Genomic DNA, 20,593 nt, shown 5'->3' on the forward strand with positions numbered 1-20,593 from the left:
AATTACCCACGACCACTCACCACGCACGTCCGAAGTACCCTTTCGCCTATTGACTCGCTGGATTGCAGTCAGGTTTATTTGCACTTGCAGTGATTTTATGTGTAGCTTATGCTGGCGCTGGGTGCGGCGTGTCAGCTTGCTGACAATGTGTGCTATATTCGTCACCGGCAATCTGCGAGATGTGTTCGTTGTTCCAGAATAACAAGTCGTCGTGTTTAAGTCAGTCCTATCACCGTTATGCGCTCAACTATATCAACGCTCTCAACTACCTGGAAACGCTTCGCCGTCACAATGACTTCTGCGAGTTTGAGAAGGTGAGGTTTTTGTTGTCTTTGTAATGGAATGAAATATCATCCACGTTATTGCAGAATGTGGTTTTAAACTCGATCCCGTGTCCATTTGTTTGCGAAATTCGCTTACCTTAATATTCATGGGATATTCAATCAATATTGATATTCATAAGTTCTGGTATGTTTCAACCTACCAGTTCCCACAACAACTGTCGCAGTTGCAAAATCAAAAATTTGTGATTGATAAAATCTGGCCCACATGTGGAATCAAGTCCATGATATTTCCAAACTACTAACTCGTATCACATAATTTAGGACGTCCACAACAGCTTTATCCGTCACCTCTCTGCGTCTGTTTTGTCTTAACATTCATCTTGCCCTTCTGTCGGACAAATTAAGGGAGCAGGGAGAGGGAAATGACACTTGCAAAATCATTCTTACCATCCGTAGCTCAAAGAACGCCGACCTTATCGGGCAAAGTTGGGGCGAATTTTCGAGTAGGAGAGAAGATACTGTGGACACCGTTTATAGAGCGATAACACGATTCACCGGTCCAGGTAACGTTGCAAAAGTGAAAACGTCTCAAAAGCAATATTTCAGCTGGCTCTGCAAGGTTTAAAAGCATATTCTTAGATCGTGTTACTGAAACGCCATCGCAGTAATAGCTCTTACGTCTTAAGGTTTCGTCCACTGCTGCCGAAAACTCGCCTCAGGGAGCTTTCGAGTGCACCGTGATGACGCTTTCTGTTCGAGGGTATCAGTGGCACAGCGGCGGGCTTCAAGGCGCATGAATGGAGAAATTATGCACAATACGTTAATATTCCAGCCATTTCACTAGGCTTTACGTCTCCGACGAAGACCTTGGTGCCTTGTATCGGCCCCGGTTGACGTCAATGTGGTGAATCTACCTATTTTTCTATCTATCTGAGATGGATGGGATCTATCATTATGGACGGATCAACTTGCCAATCAAAGCCTGGTTCGCAGCAATGTCTTATCTACCGAATGTTGCCAAGAACGTTGTAGGCGCCTATTCATCAGCCGCGCTTGCCAACCGGTATTCATTTGCCCGTCTGGAGAAAGCTGCTACATAGATCTTCCGAGGGTTCTGTCGTCCGTCCCAGGGGTATCAAAGTCATATTGGATTGAATGGCTTCCCTCGAAATGAATCGTAATGACGTCCTGGAGTCAGACTTCCATAGTCTCTCTCTCTCTCTCTCTCTCTCTCTCTCTCTCTCTCTCTCTCTCTCTCTCTCTCTCTCTCTCTCTCTCTCTCTCTCTCTCTCTCTCTCTCTCTCTCTCTCTCTCTCCTCTCTTCTCTCTCTCTCTCTCTCTCTCTCTCTCTCTCTCTCTCTCTCTCTCTCTCTCGTCTCTCTCTCTCTCATCTCTCTCTCTCTCTCTCTCTCTCTCCTCTCTTCTCTCTCTCTCTCTCTCTCTCTCTCTCTCTCTCTCTCTCTCTCTCTCTCTCTCTCTCTCTCTCTCTCTCTCTCTCTCTCTCTCTCTCTCTCTCTCTCTCTCTCTCTCTCTCTCTTCTCTCTCTCTCTCTCTCTCTCTCTCTATCTCTCTCTCTCTCTCTCTCTCTCTCTCTCTCTCTCTTCTCTCTCTCTCTCTCTCTCTCTCTCTCTCTCTCTCTCTCTCTCTCTCTCTCTCTCTCTCTCTCTCTCTCTCTCTCTCTCTCTCTCTCTCTCTCTCTTATCCTCTCTCTCTCTCCTCTCTCTCTCTCTCTCTCTCTCTCTCTCTTCTCTCTCCTTTCTCCTCTCTCTCTCTATCTCTCTCCTCTCTCTCGTCTCTCTCTCTCCTCTCTCTCTCTCTCTCTCTCTCTCTACTCTCTCCTCTCGCTCTCTCTCTCTCCTCTCTCTCTCTCTCTCTCTCCTCTCTCTCTCTCTCTCTATCTTCTCTCTATTATCTTCTCTCTCTCTCTCTCTCTCTCCTCCCTGGGTGTGTTGTCACATGCCCCCTCATCTTCTCAGTGGTGTAACCGGGACCCACGCTGCAAGAAGCTGCAGCTGACAGACCTACTGGTGGCGCCGGTGCAGCACAGCATGAAAGGTGCCGCTCATGCTGCGTGACATCCAGGCCAAGACGGAGAGCGCCGCCGACCGCCAGATCATCAGCACCATCATCGAGACCGAGGAGAACTCGCTGCGTGAGTGATGACGCCGCCGCGCCGGCGGGCGGCGGCGCCGCTCAGTCCCGCGCCATCAGTCCGCTGCGGCGGTGATTAGCTTCCGAGGCAGGGCGACGGCGCTCTCTGCGCTGATAACACCAGCCTGGGCCGGCGGCGGTGTGTGGAGACAATGGGGCATGGCCGCCGGCCGTGGCGCCTTCCCTCCTATAATCTCAGCACAGCTGCTGTGCCGTCGCTCCTGCCCCGCGAGGGGCCTTCTGTTACGCGCACGGAATGTGACGGCACTCGTTGGTGCGGTTTGGAGCCTCTGGAACGGTGTGAACGGTGCCCGCACCGTGTAGCTTCTGAGGGTGTGCCCGCTGCTGCAGGACATTCCTGGTAGCGGTGCTGCGGTCACAGTGCGCCTGCCGCGGTGCTATTCACTGGGGTCGTCTTTGCGCTTGTGCCCGGCTCTCCTATAGCGTTCGCAGAGATCAGAGAGATGGCCAGCGAAAGCCATCAGGACGTAGAATCCCGTGGTCGCGGAATGCCCGTGTGCTGATGTGTGGTGGATTAACTCGTCAGTGGACCGCCAATATCGGCGGCAGTTTACAACAGCAAAGCCCATGTAGGACCAGCCGCCAACGCTCACCCCTTCCTTCTCCATTGCCGTCCCCCGCGGAGTAATAGGTTGAGAATTTTCCGCGCCATCAGCGATGTCTGGCCAATGGTCGTGCCACTCTCGCGCCAGGTGTTAGCTTCACGTCTGGTGCGTCGCACACTGTTTTGTTTTTGATGTACGGCTGTTTTATGGCAAAGAGATAGCAAAAGTTGTTTGATCATTGTTTTTGCATAGTGTGCCACTTCTCCGTCTGTACGTGCCTAAAAAACACCACTAACGTGTTTGATGCGTCACTGCCTTCCCACCCATCCCCTACTCCCACAGCTCGGAGGGGTTCCCTCACGGCCTCTGCGATCTTTCGAGCTGTCGCGCTTCGCTGCCCCGCCACCCTGCTCGGCTCACGGGTCTCCCCCTCCTCCCACGTCGCCTCCCGCCTCCAGCTCTCAGTAGCCCCTCCACCGACTCTCGGCCGGTCTGCAGGCGAGCTTGACGACAAGATGAAGTGGCTGAAGAACTTCGAGCGCCTGCTGGAGATCCAGCGCAACCTGGTGTGGCCGTCGGTGATGGAGATGGACCCGAAGGCATACATCCCCGAGTTCCTGCGGCCGGCGCTGGCCCGGCAGCCGTGCGAACGCCTCATCGTCAGCCCGCGCCGCCAGATCATCATGGAGGGGCCGCTGCAGCTGGCCGACGCCGGCAAGCCAATCGACATGCATGTCATCCTGTTCGACGACATGCTGCTCATCACGCGACGCAAGAAGGGGCTCAGCAAAAAGGTGCGCCGGCTGGCGGGAAAGGGACATAGGAGGGAAGCTGTTGATCTCAAACGGCTGTTGGCGGTGGGAGGAGGGGGTGGGTGGGGGGGGGGGGGGGGGGGTGAGGGATCACACGCAGTTATGTAATGAATCGGCTCAGCTAGTTGTTTCGTTTTGGCTTTTGGGTATCGCAAAACCATTGACATGCATGAAAAGATCAGAAGGTAAGTAGTTCAACACTGCATCAGCCTCCAGCAGCAATTTATCATCACAGCCGCCGGGTTCATCACAGCTCCTCCAGCTATGTTTATGAGGACTCGACCGCTCCCTTACTTCAACACACTCTCCCACCCTCGAACCACTGCTGCCGTCTGACCGCCGCACCATCTAGACTCTGACTCTGACTCGAGTCGCCTGTCGACCTGTCGGCTCCGCTGTTCGACTCGACGTGGGGCGTCGTTCGCCACGCCATAACTCAGGACCGATGTCACGGACACTGTATTAAACCCGCGCCGCTAGATCATTGAAATGGCTGCCTGTCCTGAATCGGTAACGAATTGCCACGCTAGCGAACGCTTCACGGCCTCGGGACAGCAGAGGATATTTATTTGTAAGCTGTCTGGTTTCCAACGGCGGATGGAGATGTATCGAAGTAGGAGTGGCGCTTATTTGGCTTGAAAATGCAACGTAAGTCTCAATCTGTACGGCGGCGTATTAACTTGTGTGCTCGTCATCTCATGAACAGTTTTCAAAACCAGCTGCTGTTCGCTGATAAAATGATTCATTGTTGAACAAACTAAGTTTTATCAAGGTTGGGAGTTGACGAAGCCAGATTACAGCTTACCATAAGTTTGTAATGACATAATTTACGTCGCACTCTAAGCCTTATTTCTACAGGCGTGGGGAGTCGATTTTGCACGATGTATGGCAGTGCTGTTTTTTTTAATCAACGCATGTTGCCGTGTGTCGGTTCTGCGCTTATGACGCGAAGAGCTGGCCAAATGGCGAAAGGTCACTTCGAAGACCAAGCACGGGCTCCATAAATCGGTCCTCTCTTGCATGTAATTCAGCACGGCATTGACGGGGTAGCTTTCGGACAAGACCGGAAGCAAACGCTCAAGGTGCGCAGTGTGACGTCATTTGGGCTGTGGACTCAGAACGTGAACTGGCATCATAGCTGCGCAGCTAAATGCATGTTTACCGTAATTTGTGAGAATTTTCGTGGAATGAAGCCTTCCATCACCAAAATCTTACCGATAAATGCACTCAATGCGGACAGAAACTTCCATCTGCTGTTTGATGAGTTAATGAGTTGCGTGTTGAAAAAATCGCGCTCAACATACCAAGAGGCATCAGTCAAACGACGCTTTCAAGTAAACATTGATATCAGCGTAATGAAACGGAACTCGATGTTTTGAGGCGGAGTGCATAGTCATTCGTGGCCGTTTTCGTTGAATCGAGCCTTTTGTTTGAATTCGTTTTGATAAACATACATCATTAGTTATGGACCATAAGTACTGCCTTGAAATGTAAAGTTGTCTCGTATATTTATATATATATATATATATATATATATATATATATGTATATGCATAGGTATATATATGTGCACATATGTACACACGCATATATGTATATATATATATATATATATATATATATATATATATATATATATATATATATACAGCATCGGTGTTTAACCAGTGCTTTCTGGTATACTTAAGCTTCCGATACTTTCATGCTTTCTGCTTTCTAGATTTTGTTCACTTCATTCTTTTAGATCATGTGCAAGGTGTCTACAGTTTTCCGGTATGGAGCAGGACTTATTAAAATCTTAACAAATATCTGTATGGTCCCCTGTGACGTTTTTGACGACTGACTTTTGGAACGGAGTTCTGGGTTATTGTATGTCCCTCCTTGCACCTGACATTCCAGTTATTCCGATAAACGGCTGGCTTCCCATGGAAGTTTTCAGTGGCGAGTAATGTGCTGCTCTGCCTCCGACGCCAATAACTGGCGCCTCCTGACTGCCGCCGCTGACTGGAACTAGCTCTGTCGGAGTGTTCCGGGCGACTGGCTTTGACCTTTAGTGCAGCGGAGGGCCGTCGGCGCAAAAGTTGGCCGGCGGATCGTATGCAGCCCACATCCAACGAACTGCTTTCCCAGACTGAATGGGGCATTTTCGTCAGCTGCAGGAGCACAGCACTTCCTCGCTGTCTATAGACTTTGCAATCATCCGAGGACGACTGAGCTGGACTTCCACGGCGGTAAAAATGCGCGGGTAGTCCGCCCCGCTTCAACGCATTTCGAAACGGCTGTGACCATCACGCTTATATCCACCACCCTGGGGTTAAGCGTCGGTGACGTCAGACCTCCGCCCGAAGTCTCAGTCCGCCCCCGTCTACGGCTGCCCCAATTGGGCGCCGAGTACGCCAGAGCCGCCGGCGACCGCTCCAGTGGGTACGGGCCGCGCCTGTCTCACGCCGTGACGCGGACCCGCTGCTCTCTATATCGCACGGCTCCAGGGATGCGATGGAATTTCATATTGGTGGCGCTCCAGGGTAGTGGGAACCTGGCCTGCATCCCGTTATAGACTTGCCAAATCGTTTTTCTGGCCTCAGCGCGCCGGAGGTTTTCCGTTCAGCTCATCAGTCAGCGTTCCGGGAACGGCACATGCGTAGAGGAAAGGCGCTGGCGTCGTTAGAAGCTGTTGTCCCACTGAGTCATACTAGAACATCGTGAGCAACGACATCTCCGGATGGCGTTGGGAGTGTTTTGTTTTACCCGAGCATGTAGCCAAACCGACAAAGGGCATCGCCGTTTTTCGCAAATGTGTCGCATTTTTTAAGCGCCAGTGCCTTTACACCATTTTACTGTTTTGCGATTTTATGAGCTTCCATTGCGTGACGACATGTCCAATTACGGCACCCCTGCAGCGTGATGACGCGTACTGCACAGGAACGGTACTGGTGACGTTGCCGATATGACCTCCGCTATGCCCCAGGCAAGCATTGATGCTGAAGACAAATATGTGTTACATTCGTGCATATTGATGACAGGATCAATCCGCAGAACTTCTCTGTGATTACCACGAGCTACATTAAGCTGTCTTTCACGAAGCTCCACAACAGAGGGGCGGTGGGCCCAATAAGTTCAGTTCGTGATGATATGAAACCGATATGTGCTTCGTCCTCAGGAAAATCATCCTCTTGTGAAACGTTTTGGCCAACATATTGCTGGTCTTCAGTGCATCACGAGGAGAAGCTAGGTCGTGTTGCAACCATCGAGAGTTGACTGTAAGCTCACCACGACTACGGCGAGTGATGTTGAGCTTTGGGCGTGTCCCGGATTCAACAGCTATCCTGATTTACTGTCACCTGACTCCTGTCACCTGACACCTGACTCCCGTTTTATTCCACGAACCAACAGGCTTTAGCTGCGGCAATTGGGAAAGCCAAGGAGCGCATTTGACACTAAGCTAGTACTCTTGGGCGAATTGCTCCTCAGGCCGTTCACTTACCTTGGGACGGTGGTTTTGGCTGCTAACTGCACTGCTGACTGGGAAGTTGGCCTCGTCAGAAAACCAAACTTGACGGATGCGGTCTTCATCCGACTCCGTCATATGACAGAGCCACTGGCACCTAATGAACCTCGTTTATATATCCGAGCCTGTTACAAATTCGCGACTATGTGCTTTTAATGGATACAATTCAAGTTATTCCGCAGGACACTCTGGACTATGAGGAAAAAAAGGAAGGTGAGCAAAATACTAATTCCTTGTGAACAGCAGCAACCATACTTTTTGGAGGCTCAGACGACCGACCGTCCAACTGCATCAATTTCCTCTTTTTTAAACGACCGGTTCTGCTGCGTTCTGGTTGTTGCCCATTGTGGCTAACAGCGCCTTCCTCTGGAAAGTGATTGTTGTTATTGGGCAATGAAACATATCGCTCAAGATGCAGCAGTGAATGCGGTGTTTTTCTGCTTTTGTAACTCCCAACTGAATGGCCGCTAAGCCTTTGTCACAGAATCGGTGCATAGGGATAATTCCACGCACTCCTGACGCGTTTGAGTTGAATTGACGCACTACGCGTCAATGCCGTATTGCGTGCGACATACCCGCTACATGCCCGAGACCTATGCAGCAAACTAAAGGATCATGCCGTGGATAGCCCCATCGCTAAGTTTGAGAACCAGCGAACGGGTCGGCCGAGGCTCAGGGACCGCAGCGCGGAACGCTGAACAGAAGCGACTAGATGAACATATTGAAGCTCTCTATATGTGCATCTGTCTCTAATGCTGTCCACACTTGCACTTTCAGTGGAACGTTCATCCATCTCCTCATTCAAATCTAATTCCTCTCTATGTATCGAATCCTCCTCATCCCTCGCTCTCTCATCTCCTCTATATCCTCCGCGTACTTCACTCCTACCTCTCTCTCTCCTCTCTCTAGCTCTCTTCTCTCCTCTCTCTCTCTCTCTCTCTTCTCTATCTCTCTCTCTCTCTCTCTCTCTCTCTCTCTCTCCTCTCTCTCTCTCTCTCTTCTCTCTTCTCTCTCTCTCTCTCTCTCTCTCTCTCTCTCTATTCTCTCTCTCTCTCTCTCTCTCTCTCCTCTCTCTCTCTCTCTCTCTCTCTCTCTCTCTCTCTCTCTCTCTCTCTCTCCTCTCTCTCTCTCTCTCTCTCTTCTCTCTCTCTCCTCTCTCTCTCTCTCTCTCTCTCTCTCTCTCTCTCGCTCTCTCTCTCTCTCTCTCTCTCTCTCTCTCTCTCTCTCTCTCTCTCTATCTCTCTCTCCTCTCTCTCTCTCCTCTCTCCTCTCTCCGCTCTCTCTCTCTTCTCTCTCTCTCTCTCTCTCTCTCTCTCTCTCTCTCTCTCTCTCTCTCTCTTCTCCGCTCTCTCTCTCTCTCTCTCTCTCTCTCTCTCTCTCTCTCTCTCTCTCTCTCTCTTCTCTCTCTCTCTCTCTCTCTCTCTAGCTTATGTACTCTTTCTTCCTCCCCCTTTTGAAAATTGCCCGAAAAGTCTCCGAGATCTCATCTCGGCAACGCAGGCCTGCAAGCGATGAGCCCAATTTTCAGCTGGCACTGAACTAACGGCGATGTCGGGGATAAGTGACTGCAATCCTTCTCCGGGAGCGCACCTTTCCCCGGACCTAATTGCTATTCCGGCGCACCTTGCCGGGCACAAGACTAATGAGAGCAGCCCGACCATGGCCAGCGCCCCTGACCTCTCTGGACTCGGACAGAAACGACCCGCGCCCGCTCCACAGATCAATGACACTGTTTGCCATCGGCTGGTAATCAGTGTCACGTGGGGCCTTTGCACAGCGACACGCTGTCGTGGATACGGCATGTGGACGCGAGCACGTGGCGATACACCGTCCAGGACGAGGGTGGCCGACGGTCCAGGCATGCGGACGCGAGCACGTGGCGATACACCGTCCAGGCGAAAGGTGGCCGAAGGTCCAGGCATGTGGACGCGAGCACGTGGCGATACCCCGTCCAGGACGAAAGGTGGCCGAAGGTCCAGGCATGTGGAGGCCTTCCCGTGCTGCTAGTGAGCGCTACTTATCCTGGTCATATAAATGCAATTGACTTTTTACATAATGTTGCTAGTGTTTTTTGTGTGAAAATATCGCACATAGAGAAGTTTGCATGCCAGTTCCGTGGGTCATGATGGAAAGACGCTTACACAATTGACATATTTCCATGGGTAGCCACAGCTGGTTCAAGGCCCTAAAACCAAAGCAGATTTTGTGTGCCAAATTCACAAGCTATGTAAGGACACCTTGTTGGCATCTGCACTGTTTGAAGCCATGAATTGATATTTGAATGAACGCCTATCTGCGTACGTGGTATACTACATGCTTAGCCCATTGGCACCTAGCGTTCTCCCATGAGGATAGTCAAGACAGTGATTACTTACCCAGAGGCCGCAGTGATGTGGTCAAAGAGTGTCGATTTAAGAGTACGGAGCCCCGTCCTGACCGGCTAGCATACGTTCCTCCCTGCCCTCTGACGGAATCGCTTTTCCAACAGAGTAGTGGCTGATCAATAATGATTTTCAATCCCAATGTACGTCAAGGATGTAGGATCAACGTGGTCAAGTCGAGGATGATCGGTCTCAGGCCCAAACCGCCCCTGACTTATAACGACCGAGTTTCCGAGTTTGCAAGGCAGTCTCGGGCGCGACACGTCCCGCCGCGCGGGACAGGCCAGCAGGTTGACCCGAACAGAGCTTAACCGGGCCACTTCTCCGCATCGATTGACCGTGGGCGCCTCCCCATATCTTGACGCTATATCGAAGTGTAGCGCCGCCACGCGCTGGGCGGAGATTGCGGAGCAAGTTTTAATGGACCACTGGAAGCTACAGTCGCGGCGGCGCAGCCCTTAACGACGCCATTCCGCCCGGCCCTCGACCGCTGAGTGCCCAGTCGCGGAGCCAGCTAAGTGAGATGGACTGCATCCAGTAATATGTTTGGATGCGCTGAATGACGGTCAGGTGTGGACGACACTTGCTCTTGGGAGCAGGGTGAGGCCAGGCTCAGGGCTGCGGGAGGTCACGAAGCCTGTCTGTGGTGTGGGATAAATCACCTCTGGGAACTGTCTTTGTCCCGGAACTCCGTGGGGTAAGTGAGTTGGAGCGTAAATGCCAGGCCCGACAGAAGTTGGGGACGACTTCTGCCCTCGCCCCGTTTTCGTGCTCATTATCATGTTACCCGCCTCCGTAAAAGCACCTGGTTATGGTTGGTGTGGTATGAACCACAGATTTCACTAGTTGTGTTGTAAAACGTTTTTGAATGTGATGCATTTTGACAGGCTGGATCCCCTTTGTCAGGGCACAAGCTGTAGGAGCTGCCATTGTGCAGTGCATTTTAGTCAGTTCTATGGATAACTGAGCACCATCGCTATTGGCTCCGGTCCTGTGAGCTCACACTCCAGCCGCTGCTCACATAATGGCAGCTGCACCACCAGTGGCACATGGCCGGTCTAATGGAATCGCTCCCGGATTATTGCATTGAAAGCACTTAGCTCGATCGCATTATAACGCTCCCAGGGCCACTCAGCTCTGACTGAGTTGCAGATTATGAATATCACGGCACCGTGACTGGGCGTGAGCGTGGTCGGTATCCTTAATTACAGCATGTACATCTCACGTCAAAGATAACGCCAAGGATGTATTTAAAAGAGGCCCACGTGTTGTTTCCATGTTCATGTACAGCGGGCATCTTTGGGGCATGCCATGGCTGAGAGTTATTGCCATCACCTAGCAAAGGTCGGATCGAAAAGTAAACCTTTTTCACGTGAGCTGGAGCCTGGATCTTTGGACTTCTCAACGTTTCTGACGTAACTCTGTTGGGCTGGAAAACGATAGTTGCAGGCCACAAGATGTCGCGATCTGAACTTATCCCTGCCTCCGACTCACTGTAGGAAGTTACGGTTATTTTCGAAAAGTTCGAGCACAAACACAAGGTTAAAATCTTGGCTTGAGGCGACGAAACAGCGGAGAATGGAAATCGTTCCTGCGTGTGTCCAGTTTTGTAACTGCAAAAAAATATTTTTGGGAAATGGCGAGGATCACCCAAATCTCAAAAATGACCGCCTTAACACACTGGCAAGACAGCGTGCTGTTGCCGTCAGCGGCGGTCTGGAGCGTTGGCGCTCTGCGGGATCCGCACGTCCCAGATTGTTCGAGACTTATCTTATACCCTGCGGTATACTACAAGAATCGGACACGTTTACACGGCATTGGAATCCATCATAAACAAGAGGCTATATTGGCGAATAACGGAAACGACAACTGAAACGAGATACGAGTACGCAATGCGCCGAATTTGGCAAGGAACATTGCGATCATGCGCGGCACATCCTAGCTTGCATTTTTTCTAGACCGAATAATTGTTCGACTTACTATCCGCCATTAGCAGTGCAAACGCGAATACTCAGAACAAGCATTTCATCATTATTAACGAATCGCCTCAGATCACCCTTGCAATGGTCACTTTACTACTTACCACTTCCTTCTGGACTTGTGAGCAACTGTAAACCTGGCCGGTCGACTAGAGCAGCGTTTGTGCCACTGGTGACATGAAGGCAGCGCGGGTGCGCATGCCCACACACCACACATTCGCAGAGATCTATGTCTGATCGTGACAGTCATGCAGCTTTGGGGGAACCGCTGAGGTGCGCCTTTCGTGCAGTGCGAACACAGTGTTATAGCACCACTCAGCACGTTCTAGTTTTGAGCCGCATGGAACTGAAAACAAACATTCATCACTTTGCTGGGTCAAGCGGTGGAACTAAGTAAGTTGTGACCGTTAATCTTGTGGAGGTCTGTTGTCAAAATGAAGTTTCTTTCCTGTGAAATGAAGGCTTCCAATGAAGCGGGACGTGCCACAGTAGGTAAAATATTCTCTGAGAGGGGAGCGACTGTGCCAGATTCAGTCAGAAACGGCGTATAACAAGAAGCTTAGACCAGGTACGACTGCGCTGCCACACGACATACGACTCTCAGGCAAATCAGCACCGACCCAAGTCAATCTGATCCCGCAAAGTTCTGATCACCAACGCGTTAACTCTGGCACGCGCCACGAGCGCGCGGCCGGGCCGGCTCGCTGGATTGGCCGGGCGCGGCGGCTGTACGGCTGGACCCTCTCTGTCGACAGAAGTCGTCCATCACCGACGGCTGGAGCGGCCACCACTGCCGCGGCTCTGCTTACCACGAGGCTGCCGTCCGCTACGTCGTCCACAAGCAGCCGCTGTCGCTCGATCGCTTCTTCCTGCACAACATTGTCGGCCAGGTCAGGTCGGGCCGCAGAGTGGCAGCCCCCCGGCTGCTCCTCGGGCGGGCCGGCTCGCGTTGCGCCGGTGTTGGATTTCGGAGTGCCCGGGACATTTTTGAAAGCGCTGAAGTGGGGTGGGACTCGGCCGTTTTATTCGCATTGAGTTGCTGTCCCCGAGTGCCGTTTGGTTGAACTTTGCCACGCCGACGCGTGCAAATGAAATTAGAGCACTTATATAAGACACTAAAGTGAAAATTTCAGGGAATCAAAGTTTGTTTTCCGTGTTTTCATTTAGGTTTTCCCTTTCGATTTTGTGCCAGTGTCTTTTCCCACAACTCTAACAAGTTTCCTCAGTACGGGATTGTAGCATCAGACGCAGTGAAACTGAAGTTCTGCAAGACGCCATTTAAACCCCTTTGTTCTTGTTGCTGGATGTCCTTGTTCCAGCACCATACACAGATGACGTGACGATGATGACGATGACGATGACGAACTTGTTTTCAGGATGTGACGGCGAGCCGTCTGGAAGGCGCTTTCGTCGTTGTTCATTTGAATCGGTTCCAGCAGATTGCGGCAGTCTTCACGCTTCTGGCACAGTCGGAGCAGGTCAAGGTATGTGTTGCATATGGTGTGCATTCCTCCTGTGCAATATGAGCGCTTTCATGAAGAAAAATGCAGATTTGCCGTTGTGGCAGTGGTTACGACTCGCAATGCAATGTCATAATTTCAACATTACATAAGTGCCCCATTGGACCCATTTGATGGGATCCATTACCGGATGCAATGAAGGACTACTGAAATCTTGCCACATCAACTTCTCTCAGTGTTTCCACCCTTGCGCGTGTCTGTCCACAGAAACCACAAATTGTTGCAAATAAGGCAAGGATCCGCTGCAACACGGAATGATTCTCTGCTCTGTAGTCGGTATTATCATCTCAATGAACACGAACGGCATTGGTTAAGATCTTGGACTTATCTCTCGCATCGATTGAACTGATCGCGGCAAGTGATATTGCCACGTTTTTAAAATACTTAGTCCGAAACTTGTGACGGATGAATTTCTGTAATCTCCGCCCACGCTTAGCATTCCTTATTGCGTTTGGCCTTCCCCCGCCCTTCCTGCCTCAACATATCTCGATATTCTGGATCAAAGACAGAATCTTGATGCGAAAATGCAACGTATCGCAATGCTCGGCACGGCTGTCCATGTCCTACCCTCTAACGTCACCTGACTTTTTGTGCGGCCGCTGCCGCTGGTCACATGCCATCCCAGAAGTGGCAAATAACGAGCGTCCTTAGCGACTCGAACTCATCTCACCACGGATGACTGAATCGGAAGGAAGTCTCTCTAACCACCTGACTGATGGGGACTAGAGACGCAAGTTTGTCGGACATATCAGCCCACAGCCCAGCCGGCCCCGCCTTACTTCTGATGCAGTCCTCAAGAGCCCGCTAGGCTGCAGTACTGATCCGCCATTAACCCGCAAGTGCTGATTTATTGCAACATAGATTTTGTTCTTTCATCTTAATTTTAGGCCTATGCATCAAAGCGTACATCAAATGTCATGTAAGCGTCATTTAATGCATAGCATCGTTTGACAAACGCCGGTGATGCTTCTCAAAGAGCGAGAACCTAAATACCTGCAAAATATAATTTATAGTGCGCCAAAGTAGATCCTGAACACCGTGATAGCAGTTTTCAACTACACGTGAGAAGCAAAAGAATGGAACTGAAATATGTCTGTCACCAAAATGCTCAAAAGATTGGTTCCAAACACAAGACCCCTTTACATGATCTCAATAAACTACAGACCATTTATTCTAAACCTTGCACGCGTCAATTGATAGCTTTGCACTGACAGTGTAAACTATACTGAATGTTTCGAGCCATGAGAAGTGTCAGTTCATTACAATGCACCTGCATCAGCTCAGTCATCATTCGACTGCATCACAATTGTCACAATGTCAAATTTCTTATTGGAGAACCAGAGGCAACCTTATATATGATGTTTGCTGCCCTCGGGTGGATACATTATGCAACCACACCATACAAAACCAAATGGTAGCTTTGAAATGATCCACGTTTCCTCTCATCACCATCACGTTCCAGCTCACGACCATCGCTGCGTGGTTTGTGTTATGCTACGTGAAAGTCATGTGAAAGCAAGGATGGCAATGATATTTTATCCACAAGTATTTGTCCCTCCTGTGGCTTAATTGCCATTTAGCAATGCCATCAAAATATGTGGCATATTGTTGCATGCTGCTGAAAAGCTTCTATGAAAACAAACAAAATTTGTTGTGATAATTTCCAGGAGCATTTTCTACAGTTTATAAAACCTGCAGACTGCCACATTTGATTTTTATTGAATGTCGCATTGGCGTCATGTGTTGAGATGAGTTTTTGTTTACTTAGAACTACATGCAGACACAATATCGAAAAAAAACAAATCAGACGGAATAAAAGCCTTCGCGCCAAAAATTGAAAATAGCAACAATCGCAGCAAGGGAAACCGTATCGTGTAAGCGCCCTGTAGTCGTTGTCGCAAATTGCTTTTCTGCGGAGAAGCTAAACAAACTCTATCAAACTCGAACAAACTCTACTTTTTCAGTTTCGACAACTGTCTCACATTTGATACGCCAATAACTGCTGGCTGTATTGACAAGCTAGTAAAGCTAGGGCAACGAAACGCTCACAGTTTTATATGCATTTCACTTATCATGGATATGGATTGTGATTTGTGAGATATTGTTTTGTGTAAACTAAGAAAGGCTGAGTGCGCCACATCCTCACAAGAGTAGGCGAGTGCAGTGTGCACTGTATTTATATTGAGGACCCACCTAACTATCGCTCAATGAAATCAGGCTACAGCTTTGAAAATTTGGCTTGCTATTCTTAAACTCTTTAATGAGACGTTTGCTTGAAGCTGTGGAATTTGTACAACCTGATTTACTGGTGTGTTATATCTGTCACTGACTTTCTGCCACTGGTGCTCTTGCCGTAAAAATACGCTTCTTTCATGATTGTTTTGTATTTTGCAGCACGCTTTGGTTTTGAGATAATTTTAGAACTTAAGAAATAGCTAAAGATGCATTAGTTTGTGCGCTAAAATTTTTGATCCGCAAAAACCCGCCAAGTCTGGCGCATAACCCAGCCAAAAACCCGCGGGTTCATGCACGTCAGAAATTCGGCGGACTTGCGGGCCGAAAAGTTATATCTCTAATCGGGACGGCGATTTTCTGCAACAGCACCAAATTCATGATTGTGTCCGACATGTTCCAGTCACATTAGGCTTATTCCCTCTGCAACAGTGTTTCTGTTAGGTGTCGGCTCAATTGCATTCAACCAGTTTAAAGGACCATCGCTCGTTCGGCCGCGGCCTGGTTTTCAAAATTGACAGATTTCAGATCTGTCAATTCTACTGGAATATATTCAATTGCTATGCTGGAGCGATCCAATTTTATTTAATCGCATGATCTAATCAACTTTTCTATCAGGGGTCGTGCGTTTAAGGGAATGGTGGTCTTATGTGAGGTCTTTTAGCAACATGCATCCGGTTATTTTTGTCCGTTTTCTTGTTAACATTTGTCTTTACCGTTCCAATCAACTCGCTTTCAAAAAATGCTTAGGATGGCTCAGAATACTAGATTCCATAGACCGCCATCCGTACTTATATAATGTCGCCATCATCGGTGGCAAACAATTGCGGAAACTTGATTGCATCAAAATCCAAGGGCTTTGTTCGCCGGACCTAACCATTCGGCGGAGCTCCGTAAGCCGCAAGATCCTCGTTCCGTTTCCACTTCATCGAGTTGCCTTCTAGTTTCTCCTGACCCCAATTTTCAGCTTCAGCTCGTTCCTACCGCACTAAGCCTAGTCTCGGCCGGGTCTGTTGGAAATCGACGCCGCTGGCAGCTCCGACTCCCGGGCCGGGGGGGGGGGGGGGAGCAGGCGGTGGTGTCCGAACCCCGTCGCATCGTTCCGCCCTGGCGACACTTGGCTGGGCTGAGGTGACCTCCGAGCACAATCTGGGGTCATCAAGCGTGAGTTAAACGCATCGATCAGCGGCTGGCCGCCGCTTCGCGCGTGCTGAGCGCTGGGAGGGGGGGGGGGAGGGAGGATCTGGCGGCTGGGAAGAGTCGGCGCCGCAGCGACGAGTCAGTCTCCTCGGCGGGCTAGCCGACCGGACCGGGGCCGGCTGGGAGTGACAGCGTTGCAGCCAGCTGTCCTCCTGAGCAGAGCAGTCGCGCGTCGCCTACATGCCAGTAGAAGAGGGCCCAGAACCAACCACTGGCCTCTCGAGGGGACAGCAGTGAGGCCGACCAATCCATCAGGGGGTGATCTTAGCGGCAACCCTGTTTTCACCAATATTTTTCAGCATTCTCCACTCGTGCGGCCGCGTAGTGTGAGCGAATAAACTCCAGTCAAGGCCTTTGAATGAACTCCGGGCAATTTGTCTTCGATCAGTAGAAGCATCTGCAAGCGGCTCCCCTCATCCATTGTGCGACTGGCGTAGTCCTGTATCAGTTCAGTGAACATCTTTGCTGGGACGTTTGACATGCTTTGCATTAAGACGAAGGCCACCGCAGCTTCCGGAACCAGAATAGGATGGTCATAAGTTTGGTTTCAGTCGTGTGTCGGGCTAAGTCGGTTCCTAGAATGCGCAATGGGTCTGGAATTGGGGTGCCAATCATATTCAAAATCTGGGTGTTTGGTAGCATTGCAGGAGTTTTAGCTGCCCGATAAAATATGCACCGGGCGCTTTATTCCGTGGACTTCACCCAAATCCTCTCAACGCACCAGATTCTTCGTGGCTGCAAAAACCGAAGTCACCGCCTCGTCAATGGGGCACTGCAGAGGGTTGCAGCAGGGCCCTCTCTAGGCCGTCAACGTGGCCGCCACCTGTCGGCGAACCCAGCGTATTTCGCCGGGGTGTGGTTAGAGGGCCGGGTCAGTGGTTGCAGCACCCTCCGCATCGGCGACCTCACGCCAATACAGCGTGTGGACCAGCGCCGTGAAGTTGCAAGATGTGTGTTAGAAGCCCTGTGCTGACCTGATGACAGCCATCTGGAATGCTCTCTCTCTTTAAACGTGCCAAACCGAGGTATCCATGGCGTAGTATGGTGGCGTCGCGGCCGGCGCATCTGGTGCCGTTCATCGGCATTATCGATGACAGGTATTTTGTCAATACTAAGCTGACATAGGATCTAGGTAGGCGGTGACAGCATGACAGGGTGGTCCTTGAGCTCTCGTGGGGAAAATAATGACCTTCAGGTACCACAAGGATGTATGGGCTTAACGACATCATTAAGCAATCAATGGTTGTACTTGAGAGAAACTTGACGTTTCGAAGTAGTGCTTATGTCCATAAGTGAACAATGTTAGGCAAAAAATATATTTAGACACCGAAGGCGCTTAAAACAAAATATTCCCGAATCTGCGCCAGAATGCCGATAACGTTTACAATGTCTGCACCTAATAAAAGAATATGACCTGTCTTCAAACGTCCAGTTTGTGGTGTAACTTTGCAGATTGGGACGCGTCAAGGTTTCGTTCGCGACTTTAGGAGACTCGCTCGAAGTGTGGAGATAGCAGTTAGGATATGATACGAGATGGATGGGTGCAGAGGACGCCTCCATAATTACTGACCCGGCTCTCCAACACACCCCAGCGGAGTACGCCGGATCACTGGCGAAAGGTGCTGAGCTGGCGGCCGAAGCAAAGCGATAGGCCCTGCCGCGTCACCTATGGTATCTCACTGACGAGATGATGGCCCTCAGTACCCATCGTCACAACATATTAGACGAGTTGCCCAAACACGCCGCAAAAAAGACGATGAGCAGAGTACCAGAGTGTTCCATCAAACAAATAAATTATCAAGTTTTACCGAGCACTTCGTGTTTGAACGTACTTAGTTGAACATGATTTGCCTTGAATGCCTTCTATTCGTACATTGTATGGCATAAAAGGGCATATTTTATGCTTAAAAGGCCCGGCTATGCTATTCCTGTCCGAAAACGTGGGTCATGCATCGGAAGTAATTGGATTGTGCCACCGCACCGGAGCAAACGCGGTGTGAATATTTGACGACCAGACAGTCGTGCATGCGATTTTCACACACAGGCACTGTAAGCGAGGCATAAAACTCAAACGGCTGGCATGGCTGAGATGAACTGGACACAGGCAGCAGCGCGTGCTCCTCCGTCTCCCGCCTGCCGCCCCGCGCGCCTCGCCAGACGGGACGGCGGTGCAAGTTTTTGGCACGTGCGCAGTCCTCGTGCCTTCCATTCATAAGGCTTCGATCCTCAATGGGTCCTCCTCGGGCTGAAGAGGACTTCCAATGTCTTATAATCCTGATTGCGTGTTAGTGCCTTGCAATCTAATACTGGGCGATATTGTGTGCATGTTCTAAGAACATTTGCAGTGACGATTTAATGTAATTTGCATGTTATGTGAAGTCACCTGTCGTTTCTCTCAAGCACAAGTGAATCAAACGTATCGATAAGGCACAAGTTGGAATGAATTAAGAGAAAAAGTCATAAGTTGAAAATGTAACCAAGCATTGGTCAGATCTCACGATTTCAGTAAGATATAGTTTCTCATATAACTGCTCGCAACGCAAATTTAGCGCGAATGTGTGAAATCAAAATAAGAATGAAATGCTCAACGTATCTAGTTTAGAGGGTCAAGGCAAATTATGCGTCCAAACGTTATGCAGCATTTTAGGTAAATATATGTCTGTCCTTTGACATTGATCACTGGTATCTTGCCGGCCGCAAATAAGAGATACTTGACATAACCCCGGGACAATTATTAATTGACTTATTAATTGGACAATTGGACGAATTGGACAGTTGGACAAATTGGACAATATGGGACAATTATTATCTTGACAACTATTGGCCATTTCTACATCGCGAATTCGATCAAGGGTAAGTTCTGTTCGGTATACTGCTTTCTTTTCAGGAGTTCTCTCGCAGACCATTTGCGGACATAAAAAGTGAGAAGAGGGGAGGATGAAGAATGGGTAAAGAGTGGTATGGCGTACCGACCCGCGATGGGCCGGAAGGACCTGACGCATCCAAAATGACATGTGAGGGGAGCGTCCTCAAACGCTATCATGAGATTAGAGTCTTGATTCTGACAATAGTGGACCCGAAAATATATCGAGAAGGTACTGGCTGTATGATGTTATCAAGCAAACATTGGTGATACTGCCGAAACTGGACGTTTTAAGCTCCACTCCTGGTCACGGGCATCTGTTGGGTGAGAGATGATGGGCCGCTGACAGGCGTGAACAGCCGACAAGTCAGCTAGCAGCGCATGTCCGTAATACTTCGCGGAAAACGCCACTAAGATTTCAAAAAAAAAACGTTAAGTGATATCGGCAACCACTGGAGTACGAAGACCTTAAGTGGATGTTGAGTGCGCGAGAGCGGAAAGAGGAGTTGCCGAGGATGACCATGGCTGCTGGTTTAAGTGAAAGTTTCATGACTGTGGAGCGTTTGCACAGGTTGACCTACGAATCAACAGCTTCCCAGTTAAAAAGGTATATAGATGAACACCTTAGTGCTGAAGTGGGTCTCGCTCGGACTGGATTCGGCCCATAATAAAGTCTCCTGGAAAACCTGGAGGTAGATTAATGTATGTATCGCCACACGATAAAAACCCGACGGCCCGTCCCAGAGATCTAGCAAATCGAGAGAAGCTCCGGGCGAGCCTGAAAGCCGCTGCATTCAGCGCACCTGCCACGGAAATGATTGCAGAACAGGTTAAGAAAAAATCGGACCGAAATCGCTGAACGGTTTAAATGAATAAACCGAACAGACCACCCCATGCTGATCAGTCGAGTCTAGACCGATGCCGACGCCTGGGCGATGGAGACCTTCTGTCGCTGCTGTAGCCAATACATGGACAGCAAAATGTGCAATATCTGCTGGTGTGCTGCTTGTGTTGTTCCGTAAGCAGCTTGGCGATAGAGAGAGAGAGAGAGAGAGAGAGAGAGAGAGGAGAGAGATAGAGAGAGAGAGAGAGAGAGG

General features: G+C 49.9%; 1 protein-coding gene across 1 annotated transcript in view; it reads left to right on the forward strand.

The window, feature by feature from the left end:
• The window catches only part of LOC119098248 (pleckstrin homology domain-containing family G member 7), a 53,571-nt gene that overhangs the window by 16,394 nt on the left and 16,584 nt on the right, over positions 1-20,593 (forward strand). The window contains exons 4-8 of the mRNA XM_037221172.1: positions 198-314; positions 2,261-2,436; positions 3,500-3,795; positions 12,437-12,571; positions 13,058-13,165. Of these exons, the coding sequence (XP_037077067.1) occupies positions 2,349-2,436; positions 3,500-3,795; positions 12,437-12,571; positions 13,058-13,165 (627 nt within the window). The 5' untranslated portion in view covers positions 198-314; positions 2,261-2,348. The remainder of the gene's footprint in view (positions 1-197; positions 315-2,260; positions 2,437-3,499; positions 3,796-12,436; positions 12,572-13,057; positions 13,166-20,593) is intronic.

Source organism: Pollicipes pollicipes, unplaced genomic scaffold (genome assembly GCF_011947565.3).
Source record: "Pollicipes pollicipes isolate AB1234 unplaced genomic scaffold, Ppol_2.1 Scaffold_4740;HRSCAF=5597_pilon_pilon_pilon, whole genome shotgun sequence".
Lineage (NCBI taxonomy): Eukaryota > Metazoa > Arthropoda > Thecostraca > Pollicipedomorpha > Pollicipedidae > Pollicipes > Pollicipes pollicipes.